The sequence below is a fragment of the Mus caroli genome, chromosome 2 (genome assembly GCF_900094665.2).
Source record: "Mus caroli chromosome 2, CAROLI_EIJ_v1.1, whole genome shotgun sequence".
NCBI lineage: Eukaryota > Metazoa > Chordata > Mammalia > Rodentia > Muridae > Mus > Mus caroli.
Window position 1 is genome coordinate 98,468,731 of NC_034571.1, and position 17,757 is coordinate 98,486,487.

Here is a 17,757-nt window from a genome sequence, read left to right on the forward strand (position 1 = left end):
GTTCCTTTCTTTAAAGAATTCAAATATGATTAAGACTAAGTGGCCCTTTGAAATGTTACTTTTTCTAGAGTTTGTGATATTCCTTAAAACTGAGAAAATAATTAGCTAGATTAGTCAAATTTCAGTTGATAATGTTTTACTTAGAACTTTTTTTCTCAACGAACAAAATCATTTTCATAAAAATTCAGGTATCTGAAAGACTCAAAAGGCTATTTTTCACTTTGTTCAAGTTCTGTTTCCAGGCATTAAGAGTGTCGTACAGTTGTTGCCACTGCTGTTTTCCAAATGTCCGATGTGTGCTGTGACTAAAAATTAACAACAAAATATTAATCAACCTTAAGTGCTGAGTATTCTTTCAAAATACTACACAGTTGAATCTTCTTCAAATTAAAATTAAATACAATTTAAAGATGAAGGAGGATTTAAGCATGAGCTGCTTATTCTTAGGAACTCTTTTACCACATAGACCTCATCTCAACATCTATAAAGCAGACACAAAGTCATTAGTATTCTAGCCAGTACTTAGCTATTAAATGAAATGTGCTGGAAAATAGGACTCTTTCATTAAATAAGCTAATCACATTCAGTCTGAACCTTAATAAAATTATGATAAACAGCCAAGTTTTAACTATAGTCAACTGGTAAGAACACTACCTTGGTTCTCTAAACATGTAAGTTAAATAATCAGAACAGACTAAATTGTCCTACAGAAACAAAATATTATAGGCATTACCTGACAACTACTTTTCTTTGGGTCTGATCGATTTTGCAGTAGACCATTTTAGTTCTTACAGCTGAAAAAGATTTTTTTTTTTACATGTTAGCTATATATACAAGTTCTAAGAAAAAACAGCTAAGGTATCACCAAACTGACCAGTATAAAACTCTTACAGTGCTGGAAATATTACTAAACAAACAAACAAACAAACAAAAACAAAACAGCTCTTTGAATCTAATAAAGAAAATGCAACCAAGAAGGTTATGTAATTTAGTGTCTGATAACTGCTAGAACTAACTATTCAGTGTTAGAATGTTTTTACTGGGGTTTCTGGCTGAAAATGCAGGTGTGGTGACTCATGCCTATAATCTTAACACTTAGGAGGCTGAGAACAGGAGAGTTGTCTTGAGCCTGGGCACAGTTTTGACCTGGCCAAAACAAAGAATTCTATTCTGTTCTACAGTGACTTATGGGGAGGATTACTTACCAAATAATGTATTATTTCTTTAGATAACTACTGGAAACTTAGATTATTAGAAACCAAGCCAAGTACAGAAACCAAGTTCTACGCATTCTATAACTGTATAATCTGTATAACTTTTACAATGAAAGGCTTGGCTAACAGTTACATCACTCTACTTGCAGTTATGTGTTTAATCCTTAGGATCACAAATAATATCCATATTCCTGTCCTACTGGAAGCTGTGGGTTAAAATCTATGTTCTTTTTGTTTTGAGACAGTCTTGCTATGTACTTCTGGTTGACTTGTGGTAGTCCTTCTACCTCAGCCTCCAAAATGTTAGGATTACAAGCATGCATCAGCACACCCAGGGAAAACATCCCTGCTTCTAACCATCATATGTAGTGTGAGATTTTAGAAATTAGGACAAACAACAAACAAAACAACAACCCAAAGCCATTTCATTCTACTTCAAATAAATTTGAACTACCAAACAACCCAGCTTTATTAGCATAAGGCTCATTTCAAGATAAAATGATCCACATCGTAGATATTCTAGAAAGCAATGAGCAATGTTCTTTCTACTGCCTTACCATCAATAACAAATGCTTCAACATCATCAGCTCCAATCTGTAGCTCTTGCTGCATTGTGTCAAAAGAAATCTCTTTGTTTTCCACTGCCATTCCCATAAAGGTGAGGAGTCTCATTTTCGCCATATTTTGCTCATGTAACAAGCCTAAATTACAGAACAGTGAACCCTGTTGAGTGTCAATGCAAGGCTTCCACAATTACATGTAGTAGTTGTCACTATGTGTGAGCACTTACATAGAACAAACCTGACAAATTATACTGGACCTTAGAGTACTGAAGATTTTTTCTAAACTATCATATTTTATAGTAATCAATAACAGAATACAGGTATTTAGGTCTAAAGTTACACATGGGCTACAAATATGTTTTGAACAGATAGGCATGTTTGATAAGGCCAAAGAATTTAATATCATTTAATCATTTAATATTTATATAATTTCTAATGATATACACTATTATAAGCTATTAAGATCACAAAACCCTTTAGACCTTAAGTCAATATAATAAGCTATCTTGTTGTTCTTAAAACTAACTAACTAAGTAAATAAAATCAAACCCAAAGATCAAGTAATTGACTTAAGTTTACAAAGTGGAATTATAGCCAGAGAATTTAGGCCTAACTATATATACTACAGTGTTGAAACTCAAAATAATGAAGACCTTTGGATCTTTTTGTTTTCGTTTTTTTTTTTTGAGACAGGGTTTCTCTACATAGTCGTGGCTGTCCTGGAATGAGCCTTGCAGAGCAGGCTGGCCTCAAACTCACAGAGATCTGCCTGCCTCTGCCTCCCGAGTGCTGGACTGAAGGTGTTTGCCATTTGGGTCTTTAGCTGGCTGTAAGCAGGGAGTTACAGCAGAATAGTATGTACTTGTTTTGACAGTACTGTATTATCAAAACAAGTTTTATAAAGCAAAATTATTCCAAGTGTATTATAAATTATTTAAACACACATGAATAAAATGACATAGCATTCATGTATTAGTGGAAGACTAGGGAAGCCTGTTAATACAGGACACGATCATCTGTTAATTAGCTGTAATTGCGATACAGGCTTCTGATTTGGCACAGATTCAACAAAAACATGATCATAACTCAAATGAATGAGGTGCACAAGTAAGTAGTGCTGAGTTTAATGTTAATCTACAAGCATCAAAAAAAATCAATTAGTGCACATTACCCCTAATTAGCAAATGCAAATCAGACGGTGATTAACTTTCTGAAGCAAGAAGGTAGCAACTGGGTAACACCAGATTACATGTAGACATGTTAGGGCAATTTGGTTGACACAAGATAATGATACAACTGGCCCAAGTTGTCAGTGTTAATTAAAAAAAAATGTTTTGACAAACTGATGCCACCTGTGGAATGTAATACTTATAACATTAGCATTTCTCTTAAAGCATCTATAAAAAAGCAGATTTCTGGTTGAAGATGTTCAAAAACAAAAGGCAAATTAAGGAATTTCTTTTCTAGTTGGCACAGTAAACTAGCAGCTAGGAATTTGTTCCTATTAAGTAATATTAAAAAATTCTCAAAAATCCCTTAGCATTCTCAGTTATATGTGCATAAAGTCCTCTGATTATGAAAAAACAATATAACTTTTCAAATTCTGAGGTTCTGAGTAAAAACGGCATGCACAAATACAGGTGTGTGTGCTCCTGGAGACAGTGGTTGTCGCCTCTGCTATCCCTTCTCCACTTGCTTAAGAAAGCGCTCTCACTGAACCTGGATCTGAGCGTTCAGTCAGTCTGCCTCGCCTGCAGACCTTGAGATCTGCCTGTTCTGCAAGACCAGCACTGGGTAACAAAGACTCACCCAGCTTTCCCATGGCTGCTGCGATCTGACGCTAGTTCTCATACTTGCACAAGTACCTTTACGTACTGAGACATCTCTCTAGTTCCTAAAATGCTCTTTAAAATAGTTTAATGATTCTCTTGTACAGGACCCCTACTATAAATGAAAATATATCCAAGGAATGAAAATTATTCCTGGGAATGAACTGCATAAAATCATTTATTTCAGCCTAAAACCCACATTTATAGCCATTACTTTTAAATAAGGACCCAAATGTACAGTCTTTAGGATGCCTGCTCTGAAAAGGCAAACTATTATGCAGGGGAAGCCTGAGTTACAAATCTAAAGGCAGCGGCGCTTTGGTTCATGAACTGGGCTCCCTTCCCAGAGGAAGGCTCAGGGCTCTCCATCGTATTTCAATTTTAAAGTTATAAAAAATCTAATTTTATGGAAACATTTATTCATTACTAATATGTCAAAACCTTAATGCAGTAATAAAAAAATGTGCATCATTGAGCAATTTCTGCATTGTCACTGACCCTTGTCTTAAAATGCTGCAATATAGAAAACGCAGTTTTAATGCATGCAATAGCTTATGAACCAGTGCTCCTTTGAAACAGTCAATTACACATCGATGGGGGAGTGTCAAAGTGTTAATTACTACTCCTTTTGCCTTAGTGCGTAAATAAAGAGGTTGCTGACATTAACATTCCATCACACAGCTTCATGCCACAAAGCAAATTAACTGGGACAGAATGTGGTTTTCTGGGTCTAGTGCACCTGGCGAAGTAGTCTACACAGACATTCATGCATCTAGTCTTGGTACATTTTAAACACTGTATGTTCAAATAACTCAACCTTCCCCCAAAACCATTGGCTGTACAGAATGTACAGGTAACAGGAATAAAGTTAACCGAGCTACAACATGAGCTTAGTTAAGTAAATCCCAACAGTCCTCTTCAGTATCCACACCTCACACAGCCAATAAGGTTAATCATCCATTTTAATATGAAACACAAATCAACGTCTACTGTATTTTAATTGCTACCTACCAGAAAAATAAAGTCCCTTTATTTCAGCTGACGTAAGCATTCAAACAAAACTTAAAAAACTAGTAGTTTAAGAACATTTAAAGCCTGTTCAAAGGCTGGCAAGATGGCTTGTCCTGGAAAGACACTTGCCCCAAGCCGGAGCATACCTGGAACCAACAGAGTAGGAGAGAACAGACTCCTCCTGGTTGTCTTCCGATATCCATACACATGTGAGTGCACACACACCCACACCAATAACATGTTAATAAAAATACAAAACCAAAGAAACCAAAAGAACATCAAAGACAAAATCAAGACTTCTTATACTGTTTTCAAAGAACTTTTACTACTGTGTAAGTACCACTATACATTCACTTTTGGCAGTGGAGTCAACAACCATATATGGAATATTATTCATTAAAGGGGAGAGAAACCTGATATGATCCTGCAACTATGGTTTATACACATCAGCATGTGTCTAAACAATAATGTAAAGTGTGTGTGTGTATCTCAATCATAACCAGTAGCCTTTCATCATGAAATCTTAAAAGCTTTTAAAATAAGTACTTCTCTGCTAGTTGTGATGGGTCCATGCGCATTCCCGTCTCTCCCTCAAAAAACAAAACAAAAAACAACCAACCAACCAAACAAAAACCAAAAAACCCCTCAAAAACAAATACAAAACCAACCCAATCAATACCCAACACTTACCAAGTGAATCTATGAAGTCTTTGTTATTCTGATAGAACTTGACATACGATGCCAATTTAGCACTCACAAAAATGGTTAATAACTACAGAGATAAGAGACAACATCAAGACAGAAGCTATATGAACAGTCAGGATATTTTACAACTCCTAACAATAATTCTCCACATTTAATGTAGAAGCCTTTATCAGTATATTGCCCAAACATCATCTAGTTCATTGTACACTAAGCTCTAAGATACTTAGCCCAAGTGGAAGACAATATAAAATAATTACTTGTGCTTCAAAACTATGAACATGGAGTTCATCTGTTGCTGGAGAACGAACGTCTTGCTATATATAGCTCACACTGGTTTTGAACTTACGACCTCCTTGCCCCAGCCTCCGAAATGCTGGTTATTTGACCAACACTTGGTAGTGACCAAGACTATGGCTTTTTATTTTATGTTGGGATGGTAATATTAATAAAAAGAAATTAATTAATGAAGTTCAAAATGGCCAGGCCAAGACAGAAGCTAAAGGAGCAGTGTTCAGTGGATGGAGAAAGGTGGTTCTACCAGCCTGTTCCCAAGAGAGGGTAGGATCTCTCCAGTAACCTCCTGCATGGATACAGACAAGGCAAGGCTGCTGCTTCAGCATTTAAGACTCTGGAAAGGCTCTTGATCTCTCCATCTCTTGCTTCTCTCTTGCTCTTGCTCTCCCCTTCCCCATTCCCTTCCCTCCCCCTCTCTCCACATACCCATGGCTGGTCTCCCCTCCCCTCCCCTCTCCCTTTCTCTGCCTCTACTACTCTCTTAACTCCCCTCCCCGTGCCCTGAATAAACTCTATTCTATACTAAAAACAAACAAACAAACAAAAAAACCCCAAAAACAGACTCTGGAGAGAATACAATTCACACCAAAAGACAAACTACTTACATCATGGATAAGCTCGCCTTCCAAAAATTTGACTGGCTTTAGAGTAAGAAGATGGTCAAAAAGAAAGGCATTTGGATCCTTTAGTGCCCGCACAATACACCTTGATAAGAAAACAAAAAGCAAGGCCTTGAAATCCTAGCTTGTTGGTTATTTCGTAGATCGTAAAATATATTTAATTTAATAATCTAAGTTCAATATAGGATGGACAGGATACAAATTCTGGTTAAAACAGGTCAGTATTATTTCACTGAGGGTGTGCTCTGACAGCTGTAATGCAACAGCAATAAACAGCTCACTGTTCTCACGACCATTTTAGAGATCATGAAAGACACTTAAGAAAAACAAGAAACTCAGCTAGCAAATGCCAATTAAGTTCTGTGGTAAAAGCTTAAACACTGGCAGTCTAACTCCAAAGCAGGAACCCCTGCCATGTCCATATTCAATAATAACCCTTTGCAGAAACTTCATAAAAACCTAATTCTAGCCTCATTTTATGTTAATGACACAGCACAAAGTCCTTATTTTCTCATTAGTAAACGGCTAAATTTTGCCTAGTAACCAAACTTTCTCCCATCTACATACTTTATTAAGAAGAAACTGCCTGCACTCGGGAGGCAGAGGCAGGCAGATTTCTGAGTTTGAGTCCAGCCTGGTCTACAAAGTGAGTTCCAGGACAGCCAGGGCTAAACAGAGAAACCCTGTCTCGAAAAAACAACAAACAAAAAAGAAAAAAAAAGAAAAAACTGACCAGAGAGTGAGTTCTAATTCTTCGGTTGTACTTACTAGCCTCTAGCAACACAAGCTTGTACAGTAAATACCAAGTGCTGCTTCACATGCAGTATCAATCCTGAACATGCTACTGACTAGCTCTGGCCTGTTACAGAGATGACGTCAGTTGCAGCTCATCTCTAAGTCGATTGTTAACTGCTCACTGGAGCAATGTCCAATATTACCTGTGGGCATCAACTCGAGCCTGGGAAGCATTGTCCTCTGTGTAACTCCCGAGCAATTCCACCATGACCTTTGATGCAGCATCACTAAAAAGAGGATCATTTCAATGGTCTGAATTTTGGTAGTCACTCCCCCCTAAAAATACTTACTGATACATATATGAAATAGTGACCAAGATGGCTGTTTCTTTAAAAAAGAAAAAACTCACAGAACCTGTCAAACAACTAAGGAAAACTAATAAATGATTAAGTAATATGAAGAAAATAAAAGGCAAGGGAAAAAAGAAAGGGCAATAAGTGGGGGTGGCTTTATAGAGTAAGTAGAGTCTCTGAAGGTGTGTTAGGTAAGCCGAGACCCTAAAATAGGAAATCTCCCTTGACCCTCCAGTCTTTGCTGTAATACAGGCTAAGGTGGAAGACAGGGCAGGATGACTTGCCGGGCAAAGGCATAAAGGCTCAAGTTAAGTTGTTAGGACAGTGTGGCTGCTGAGCCAACATCAAGCATTTACATCACCGCTTAAAATAGCTTTCAGATGTAAAATATCCTTATAAGTATGTGGATGGTCAGTCTTTACTCTCATAAGAGGGTAGAATACCTGAGCACATTCATTCACTCTGGAGGCTCACATGCTTATCCTGGCTGGGGATGTAGCTCAATGGTAAAGTGCTTGCCAAGTGTGTGAAAGGCTCTGGATTCTAGCCCCAGTACCTCCAAAAACTAAGCAACCAAGCCCAGCATTTACCTTTGCCCTTTCTTACTCCCTTTAATGGATGGACTTTCAGCTAGTTCAGACACTGTTGCTAAGCTGAGAAACACTGGGGTTTCCCCTTTTCTTTTTCTAGAGATTTCTTCCCTTCCTAACTGCACTCAACCTAAGAAACACAGTAGGAGTTGTGTTTGCCTTAAGTTCAATGATGTATGTATATTATATATGTATGCGAAATGTTAAACATAGCCACGTGAGGTGGCTCAGGTTTAAGGCATTTGCTGCCAAGCCAGATAACCTAGATTGTCAAACATGTATGTATGTATGTATGTATGTATGAATGTATATATGTGTTTGTGTATGTACACACACACATACACACACACACACACACACACAGAGTCTAAAACACAGTGCTATCTATAATTATAAAAATCCAAAGGAAAGCATTAAGAAACCCACGTACCACTATAGTTTATCTATTCTCCATTCTAGGCACACTATGCTTTCTAGTCTTAGAAACCACAGTATATTTTAATCCAGTACAACTACAAGTCTTTTTACTAAAAATCAAGTACTCCATTTAAACTGTATAGTATGGCATATGTCATATAAGGGCTTAGCTAACTAGCATCACTCTTTAAAATTTAGATAGGCACATGGTACACAGACACACATGCAGGCAAAATACCCACACACACATGAACAACAACAACAACAACAAAAACCTCTTAAAAAGTAGACCATTCTGAATGGAATAGGCAGCTTCTTGCAAAGGCTAAGAGAGTAAATGTTTTTAAATGTTTGGCAAGCTAATGGGTCTCTGTTCTATCCATTCAGTTCCTGGCCAACCTAGCTTGAGAATGTGCACACGAACACGAATAGATGTACACCAACAAGTTCTCATATGCTGAAACTTGGGTTCCATATAATGTTCATGACATGGAATATTACTCTTCATATGGCTTTTTCTCTCTCAACCACTTAAAAAGGTTAAAACATAGGTGTATGAGGTGGTTCAGGTTTAAGGCACTTACTGCCAAGCCTGACATCCTGAGTCTGATCCTTGTGATTCACATGGTGGCAGCAAAGAACTAACTCCCACAAGTTGTCCTTTGGCGTCCACCTGTGCACCATGGCACATGTACACAGGCATTTACACACATGCACACACATGCACCCCACACAAATCAATACACTAATACATTTTTTAAAAAGTAGCAACCATTTCCTTATGAGTCATATAGAGGCAGGTACCACCTCCTGTGTACTGGGAAATGTATGGTGATCCTGACCTGATAGAAGTTCCCTTGTTTAAGGTGTGAAAAATAAGAATATGGTACAGGTGCAATGTGTGTGCAAGAGATACACTGAGAGAATATTTAAGCATACATTTTGTAGTCTGTCACTATAAAACTGGTGAGACAGCTTTCATTATCCACTAACACAGTAGGTGAGACTGTATGCTGGAACTATGTGCCACATTAAGGATTCCATACTGGATCAAAACAAATGGAAAAACTATATAACATACTGAAATTTCAAAGGAAAATCATGCTTATCAGAGAATACAGAAGACTACTTTGAAGAGTTTTGCAACAATGCAGAAAAACAATGGTGATGTTTGCAGACACAGCACTGGAAAAGCAGAAATAACTAGGTATGGCCATCACAGAAGATGCAGAGGCAAAGAGGAATGAAACCATCATCTTGGCATTTACTGATAAGGAACAGAGACTAAGAAAAGAAATGTCACTTCATTTTGGTTACACCGAGTACATGGTGCCATGGGCTATACACAGAAGTTCAAACAGAAAACATTCATACATATAGATCTCAAGTTTTTAGTAAAACAGCTTGGGTTACAGACATGGATTTTTATTACAAAGGTGTCAAGAAGGGCCTGGAGAGATGGCTCAGAAATTAAGAGCATAAGTTACTCTTGCAGGGGACATAGGCTTGGCTCCAGCACCCACATCAGGAAGCCCACAACTGACTCTAACTCTGGTTCTAGGGCACCTGAATGCATACATACCTTCAGGTACATACATAAAACATAGGGAGGAAGGGAGGGAGGGAGGGAGGGAGAACCTGAGGTAAAAGGAGACTAGTTACGGGGGAGCGCAGGCACATACTGAGGAAAGACCAAGAACACACAGTGGTGCACACTGCATCGCATCTGTTCCGCAGAATAAAGGATCAGATCTAAAACATGCATTTTCAGTTCAGAAAACTAGGAAAAAGAGTTCTTATATGCTTACAAAGAGATCCAGGAAATTTCACACTGTGCGCCTTTGGAAGGCACATCCTCACCAGTTCAAGCTAGCAATGGACAGCGACTCACATCTCTGCTTCTTGTAGCCACTGCTTGGCTGTGATGATGTTAGCAACAGTGGCTCATCTGATTCATATATAACAATTGCCTACTGGCTACTGTTCTAGTAACAAGTCCCACCCTTCATGAAGGATGTCTTTTAGTGGGGACAAAACTAAACATTAAATATATTCTATTCCTGTTGGCAAAAAGGAAATATATAGTAACAGAGATGAGGAGGGCTGCTAGCTACAAAGGAGGCCGAGAAGGCCCTCCAACACCTGGAACCATGGCATGACATGAGGAAGGAGAGCCACATGGATACCTAGGCAGTATTCTGAGAAAACGCAGTGTCATGGGACTAGAGTTGGCTTTGTCCTGTTACTCTGAATGAAGCCCGGGAGGGTTCTCTCTAGAGGAGAAAGTCTGATCATCCATCTTAAATAGAACTTTCTGTCAGCTGTGTTAAGAACAGTTTGACAAAGATCAAAACAAGGACTGGTTAGTGGGCAATTTAAATAAAGTAAGAAAGGACAGTGGCGTAGCCATTTGGTAGCAATGGAAGTGACATGGTCGACTTTAGATTTACTCAAAGCCTAGAGGGTTTGTTGATGGAGATAAGACAGAGAAATCAAAGATAAATTCCAAATTTTGGTCTTAAGCAACTGGAAAAATGGAGATGGTAATCTCTTGAGTTCTGGAGGGAAATCTACTTTTGGAACTATCAAGTCTAAGATGCCTTTGATACACCCTATGGGAGATGTTAACTAGGAATGGACACCTGAAGTTCAGAGAAGCAGCAGAAGAGGTAAACACTAGAAATCATCAATGTGTAGATAACATTTAAGAATGAGAAGATTGCTCAAGGTAGCAGCACCCTCAGAGACATTTGAGCTTGCAGTGACTGGGTGACTGGCCCACGTTAGCTGGTCAGGGCACGGGTGCTGCCCAGATGCCAAGTGTGCTGCAGGGAATATAAACCACCAACACAAAGAACCAGCCCACCTAAGGTACACTAGGTCCTGGCTCCTCCACAACTCCAGCAAGCAAGCAAACCACAGAGAACAAATACAACACAATAGGTAGGGAAGATGGAGAGCAATGATCAAGAGAAGAATACGAGAGGCCTCAAAGGCAAAAGTACTTGCCCTGCAAAGGGGAACATCTGTGGAAGGCCTTCAGAAGCCAATGGAAAGGTGGAAGGAGAGAACTGTCCTGACATTCACTCACTCCTGTGCCCCCACTGCACACACCCCACCTCCACACTAATCATAAAACCTTTTAAAAAGAGAAAAGTGCACAGCTGTGATTAAGTATATTGTAATATGCAAACACCAGGACATACCCAGTAGTCCTGGTAGATGGTACTGACCTATCTCGCTTGTCTGAGAATAGCTCTTGAACACCATTATTTCCTTTCCATCATAACAGACTGAGAGCTAAACAAGCAATGCTAAAGAGAAATCCTCCAGAGAGGAGGTACCAACTCCATCCAGCAAGCACCTTACGCACAGGCAATCATAACACCCATCACCTAAAACCACTGCATTCGAAAAACCAACTCAGCTCCTAAAGGCAAGCTTAAAAATGAAAAGGGCAACAGGGCAGACAGTCCTGTTCAACACTGACAAGTGTCTGTGTAGTAATGAAGCCTTTAAAACTCCATGTGATGTCCTTAGCAACCTGAGGTAAGGAGTAGAAGTACTGTTTTCATTTTGAATTGCTACAGCTACACTAAGCAGTCTATTCTGCTCAGAGCCATACAAATAAACTCAAGGTCTGAAGCCCAGACACCTGATTCTACAGCCTGTATACTAAAATACACGTGCCTCTTATAGTCTGCATGTATTCCATTTTAAATAGTCTTCAAAGTAAAACTACTTCCTCTCCACCCCTTACTGACAACGGATTAAATTGCTGTCACAACCAGGCCACCATAGAGTAAACTACCCACTGCTTCAGAGCACAGACTACAAAGGTAAGCACTATTTGCTAATTATAAAACACACCAACCTTAACATCAAAATCATATCCTTATTCTTCTTAAACAGTATGAAAATATTCGCAATGTACCACATAACAACTGAATTCATCTTGCTAATACTAGCACTAAAAGCTATGGTGAAATTTGTGTAAGGAAATTAACTGAAGAATGGTGGGGTTTTGTTTTTGTTGTCTTCGTTAGAAGTATTAAACACATATGAAAAAGCTAGGTAAAGCAACTAGGGCTAGCGTTCATTTAAACAGCCAGACAACATGGCTGACTGTCTGCAGGCACCTAAAGCTAGGATGCTGAGTAGAAGGTATTTTGGCCAGTGGGTTTGATGAGTTGAACAGAAAGAAGCCTTTACACCAAGACCTTGCCGGAACCCAAGAAGAAAGAACTCATTTAATTCTGCAGTTCTTAGCTCAGAGCAACTTCTCTTTCTCAGAGCCCACACCACCTCTTAACAAAAACAACAGCAGCACCCTGGAACTGTCGAAACATTAAATTACCTCATCTAACATCATATACAGCTTTGGAGTTTACAACTGTTTTAGAACACATTCAATTTTTGCTTTCTGGAAAGGTTAAAGATGAGGAGAAAAAATTTTTAATTTTTTTTTTTTAAGACAGGGACCTATGTACCCCAGGCTGGTCCTAAATTCACTTTGTATACACCTCAGAGGATGAATCCCACTGCCTCCCCAGCACCAGGATCAGAAGCACACCCACCACATCTGGTTTTAAGTGGTTCTGGGTGTGTACTCGGGGCCCCACTCCTCCCAGCTCTCTACTAACTACACCACATCTCCAGCTCTCTAGTTATGCTACTCAGTTAAGTCTTTGCAATTACTTAGGAGCTAAAGATATCTGATGCTGTGGAGAACAAGGTAAAAACAACTAGCTCAACTTATCTTCAAGAAACATGCCCGTCTACTACAGCTGGGAGCCAGCGCAGCACTTCGGAATACCTTTTCTTACAATCCACGAGCGCCTCGTAGAGCAGTCTTAAGAGGGTGTGTTTCTTTTCAGTAGTGAGCTTCCAGTCAGAGATCCACTTTCTCACCTGCACCGTGATTGAGGGAGGAGAGAGTTTAAGAGACGAGCAGCACATATTCAGTTTAGTGTCTCAGCACTAAGGAGGAGGGGCAGGAAGATGGGTTCAAGTTCATCCAAAACTACACATCAAGTCTGAGTCCACCTGCGGCCACACTTCCCAAAGGAGAAACAAAGACCAAGTTCAGGGCACACAGAGCTGCTCCTGCCTTAGTTCCCACCTAAGTATGCTTCACTTCCTACAAGCACAACACTCACTTGATCCAGTTCCGTTGGGATGTACTGGATGGCCCCACATGATGCCGCCACTTTGATGAGGCTGCAGTACACTGTGTACCTCACAGGAGTATTCTTGTCCATCCCATGGAAAAGGTTGCTGAGCCTGGTTAACAAACAACCAAAGTTTAATTGAGGTTATTTGCTCTCACCACAAATACAAGGCAGCACTAATAATAACTTCATCTTACAAAAGAGGGAACTGGGGCACAGAAAGGTTGAGTGACTGCCCAAGACAGAAAGCTGCTGACAGTCCAATTCCAGAATTCCTGCTTCTAACAATCACAATTTATACCATACAAACATCCCTTTGAATGCTGTATCTTTAAGAAAAAAAAAAATGTACTTTTATTATTTAAAATTGTGTGTGTGTGTGTGTGTGTGTGTGTGTGTGTGTGTGTGTAGGTGCACAGGTGCCAGCAGAGACCAGAAGTACTGGATCTCCAAGAGCTGGAGTTAGGGGAAGCTGAGCCATCTGACATGAGTGTTGGGAACTAAACTCAGGCACTCTGCAGAGCCATTTCTCCATCTAGGTCTTGCAGTCTTAAACTTACAACTGTAGTCTCAGAGATGGGCGTTCGCCTTCCCGAAACTTGACCAGCTTTTCACACAGACTTTCAATCAATGCTTCTTGCTTGTCTGGTTCCAGGATCAACAGGAGGGACACCACACTGTTCATCACACTTTCAACATCTACATAGGCATCAAGAGCACAGTCAGCAGACACAACCTTCAGCGTGTCTAATCTGGCATGTATCTCTAGTATTTCAATACAAAGATGCTTAAAATACATAGCTTGCCTACTGTGAAAGTTAGAGAACACCTTGATTTCAGGGAGAGCTTTAAGACTACAGCATCCATGAATTCTCACCTCACCAGCACCACTGTAGCGCCAGCATTTACACGTCCACGCTTTCTTTATGATTTTCATTGGCATAATACCCAATCATCTTGAAATTACTAGCTGGATTTTATTTAGGTCAGGAGGTCTCAACAACTGAAGAAAACTTTGTACCTCATGTAGAGAATTATTTAGAAGTGAATGGCTGTTATATTCCTGCTGCTTAACTCATTTTCAAGTATTACAGATATTAATCGCTCTCAAAATTTAATCTTTAAACTTTAACAAAATTTCAGAGTTCACAGTACAGAAACTATACTGAGTATTTGAGAAGCTGTATCTCAATGGGCAGCAGCCGAACAATTAAATATTAAATTAAATATTACTTGAAATAACACCCTCTTTGATGTCCATCCAAACCACTTCAGTTCATTTTAAAACCATCAACATCAAGTATATGTACAAACACACACACTTTTTCCGTTTTTTCAAAAGGTTCCCCCAGAATGGCTTACTTTATAGGTCTAACAGAAAAAAAAAACCTGAAATTATATGAAAAGATTACATTTAAAACTAACTGAAAGTATTTAATTGAAAAATATCTTCATAATGTATTTTTGATTGTATTCTTTCCCTTCTACATTGCTTAAAAATCTTAAGACTCAAGCCAAAGCATATAACTGACAAGAAAAACTTTAAGGTAGAGAACTTGTAAGAAATACTTTGTAGAATGAATTAAAACAAACCTTTATCATCTTCCTTCAGACACACATCACAGGCTTCAATAATCTGAGCTAAATCTACATGAAGTCCACCTTCCGAGTTCTCTTCTGAGAGCTCAGCTCCTTTTGATTTCAGATAAGCTCGAAGTTCAGCGGCCTATGAATCAAACAGGGTTGCTAAATCTCTAGATCCACTTGTAAAATCGACTTATGACAAAACACAAATATCAAACTCATCTGCCCTGCTTCCAAAGTAACATGCAAGTGCTAACTACCTGCCCTCCAGTTGTGCTGATTCCCTCCCTCCCTCCCTCTACACAATCCATGCAGACACATAGTTCACAAAGATCATATTCAGTTTCCTGCCACCCTGCATCCACTGGACTTCCAGTCTATAGCAAATGCTTTACTTATTTCATTTAAGCGGTCTCCACTGGGAGGGATGGGGACTAAAGATACATCAATCTGACTTGGCAAAGTTGAAGAGGTTTTTTTTCCCCCAGTAAGTGAAAATTTTATAGCTGTCAAATGTATATATAAACAGCACTACTAAAATCACAGTCATCATCCGGACAATAGTCTAGTCATTTGCTAATAACTTGAGGACCATTTGAGATAAGCATTTTGGGAGATAGTGCAGCCAGCATGAAAATGTTTGTGTATCAAATTGTCTATCAATGCACTGTGTAACAAATATCTTAAAATGTAACATCACTCTCAGAGTCAGAAAGCACTTTTGGTACTATCAAAATAACTACTAAATTAAGTCATTTGGATATTTCCTACTTTACTCTCTAGTTAGGATCATTAATAATGTTTTTGATGGTTTAACATTCATGCACTGAAACAGAAATGTAGATGACTTTTAAAGCTAATAGACCAAAAACTTAAAGCATCAGAGTATAAAGCGTTCCATTAGAAAATACACAGGTGGCAGCGTGAGATGGTGGCAGGGTGAGGTGGTGGGCTGTGAGATGGTGGCAGGGTGAGGTGACATATAACTGTGACCACAGCACTTGAGGCAGAGGCAGGGGGATCTCTACAGGTTCCTGGCCAGCCAAGGTTTAACAAGCCATAGTGAAACACTTCCCAAAAATCAAAACAAGAAGGGGGTGGGGGGTGGGGAGAAAAAGCACGGATGTCAAATTGTCTGGACAAAGCCAAAAGAGCCTTGGGGAAAATAGCCAACATTTTTAATACCACAAATGCGTTTAGTGACCTCAGAAATCTAACAAACCCTTAGGTCTGATGGAATTATTTTTCCAAACAATAGCATAGTAATTTTATACAGAAGATGGCATGGTATTATAAAAAAGATATTTTGAAAACTCGAGTGTCATATTAAAAAAAGCAAAATAACACCAAAAATCATTCTTTTTCTTTATGACACAAATATATAATCTAACCAAGATGTAAAGAAAGCATTTGTTCACTTCCTGCTTTACAAACCTTTTTTCTAAGAATTAGTTAAGTTTAATGTTTTTATATCATTCTTGCTGACAAGAAGACACTCTACAATATGGCCAATGTCAAGGCTCTATTCAGCCCCTGGCCTGAAGCTACCTTTGCGGTAAATACTAGTCAATGCTTGGGAACTCTAGCTTCCTCTGCTGTCAAATACTCTTTCTGCTGCATCTTTCTATGTGTGTATAACTTCCTCTCCTCTCCTGTGTAACATATGGAACCCCAAGTTTCTGTCAGTGGGTATTATAAAAGCGTACGCAAGCACACGAAGAACAGTTTGGGTTGTAGAAAATTAAAAGACTGTCATCCCAACAATTAACCTCCTGTTACAAGAAAAAGGAGAAGCCAGGTCCTGTACACCCAGGTGTAAACCCCAATTAGTGAACTTCAAAGTGTCCAGGATGGCCCGCCAGATGCTCCTGCCTCCCAGCCGCCTGGGAACAGAAAACGCGAGCCAACTAGTAAAATGCACGCCACCGTCGCCTGTGGCCGCGGAAGGCCCGCATTCAGACGCTCAAAGTTGCTCCTGCGGGCCACACGCGAACTTAGCAGACGCTGGTCCCTGTCCGCGGAAAGTTCTGGGTCGTCATCGGCGACTGCGGACGAGCCCTGACGCCCACCGGGCCCGCGTCCGGACCCTCGGCCGCGCACGCGCCGAGACCCAGGTCAGGAGAGCGCGCTCCCGCCTCACGGGCTCCGTCTCGGGAATCCCCCGCACCCACCGCCCCGCGGGCCCCGCATCGTGCACCTGGTCTTCCTCGCTGATATCGATGAAGGCCGGGACGCTCATGGTGAAGGCCGGGCTGCGGAAGACGCTCCGATCCAGAAGCACGCCGACCGGAAAAGGGAGCGGTGCCGTACAGGGTTACGCACAACCGCTTCCGGGTCAGCCACAGAGGGCGGACCTCGTGGGCGGGGCCCGCAGTACTACTTCCTCCCCGCGGGCCTCTGCTTCAGCTCCTCGCCGGCTCCTACCTGAAATCCTCCCCTCTCCCCGGAAACTTAGGTGGGTTGGGCTAAAGTGTCCTCTGCCAGCCTGTTGCCTGCGGGTCATGGAACCCTACCTGGACCAAAGCTTCGGGAACCTAGAGAGCTCTTGCTGCCTCTGAGAGCTTTCCAGGTGCCCCCTGTCCCTAAAGCCTTGGAACTATTTTTTTTTTCCCCTGTGTTATGCTTCCCAGTTTGCTGGTCCAGTTGCTAGGCCATGTTCCTTGCTACATAA

At 40.2% G+C, this 17,757-nt stretch overlaps 1 protein-coding gene across 1 annotated transcript; it reads right to left on the reverse strand.

Moving 5' to 3' along the window:
- Positions 1–119: 119 nt before the first annotated feature.
- Positions 120–17,395, reverse strand: Eif3m (eukaryotic translation initiation factor 3 subunit M). The gene is made up of 11 exons (XM_021184020.2): positions 17,284–17,395; positions 15,096–15,228; positions 14,063–14,201; positions 13,491–13,614; positions 13,148–13,242; positions 7,175–7,258; positions 6,222–6,321; positions 5,308–5,389; positions 1,772–1,915; positions 734–794; positions 120–305 (listed from the first exon to the last, which is right to left on the reverse strand). Exons 1-11 carry the CDS (start codon positions 17,323–17,325, stop codon positions 185–187), a joined length of 1,125 nt encoding a protein of 374 aa, XP_021039679.1. The 5' UTR covers positions 17,326–17,395; the 3' UTR covers positions 120–184.
- Positions 17,396–17,757: the final 362 nt, after the last annotated feature.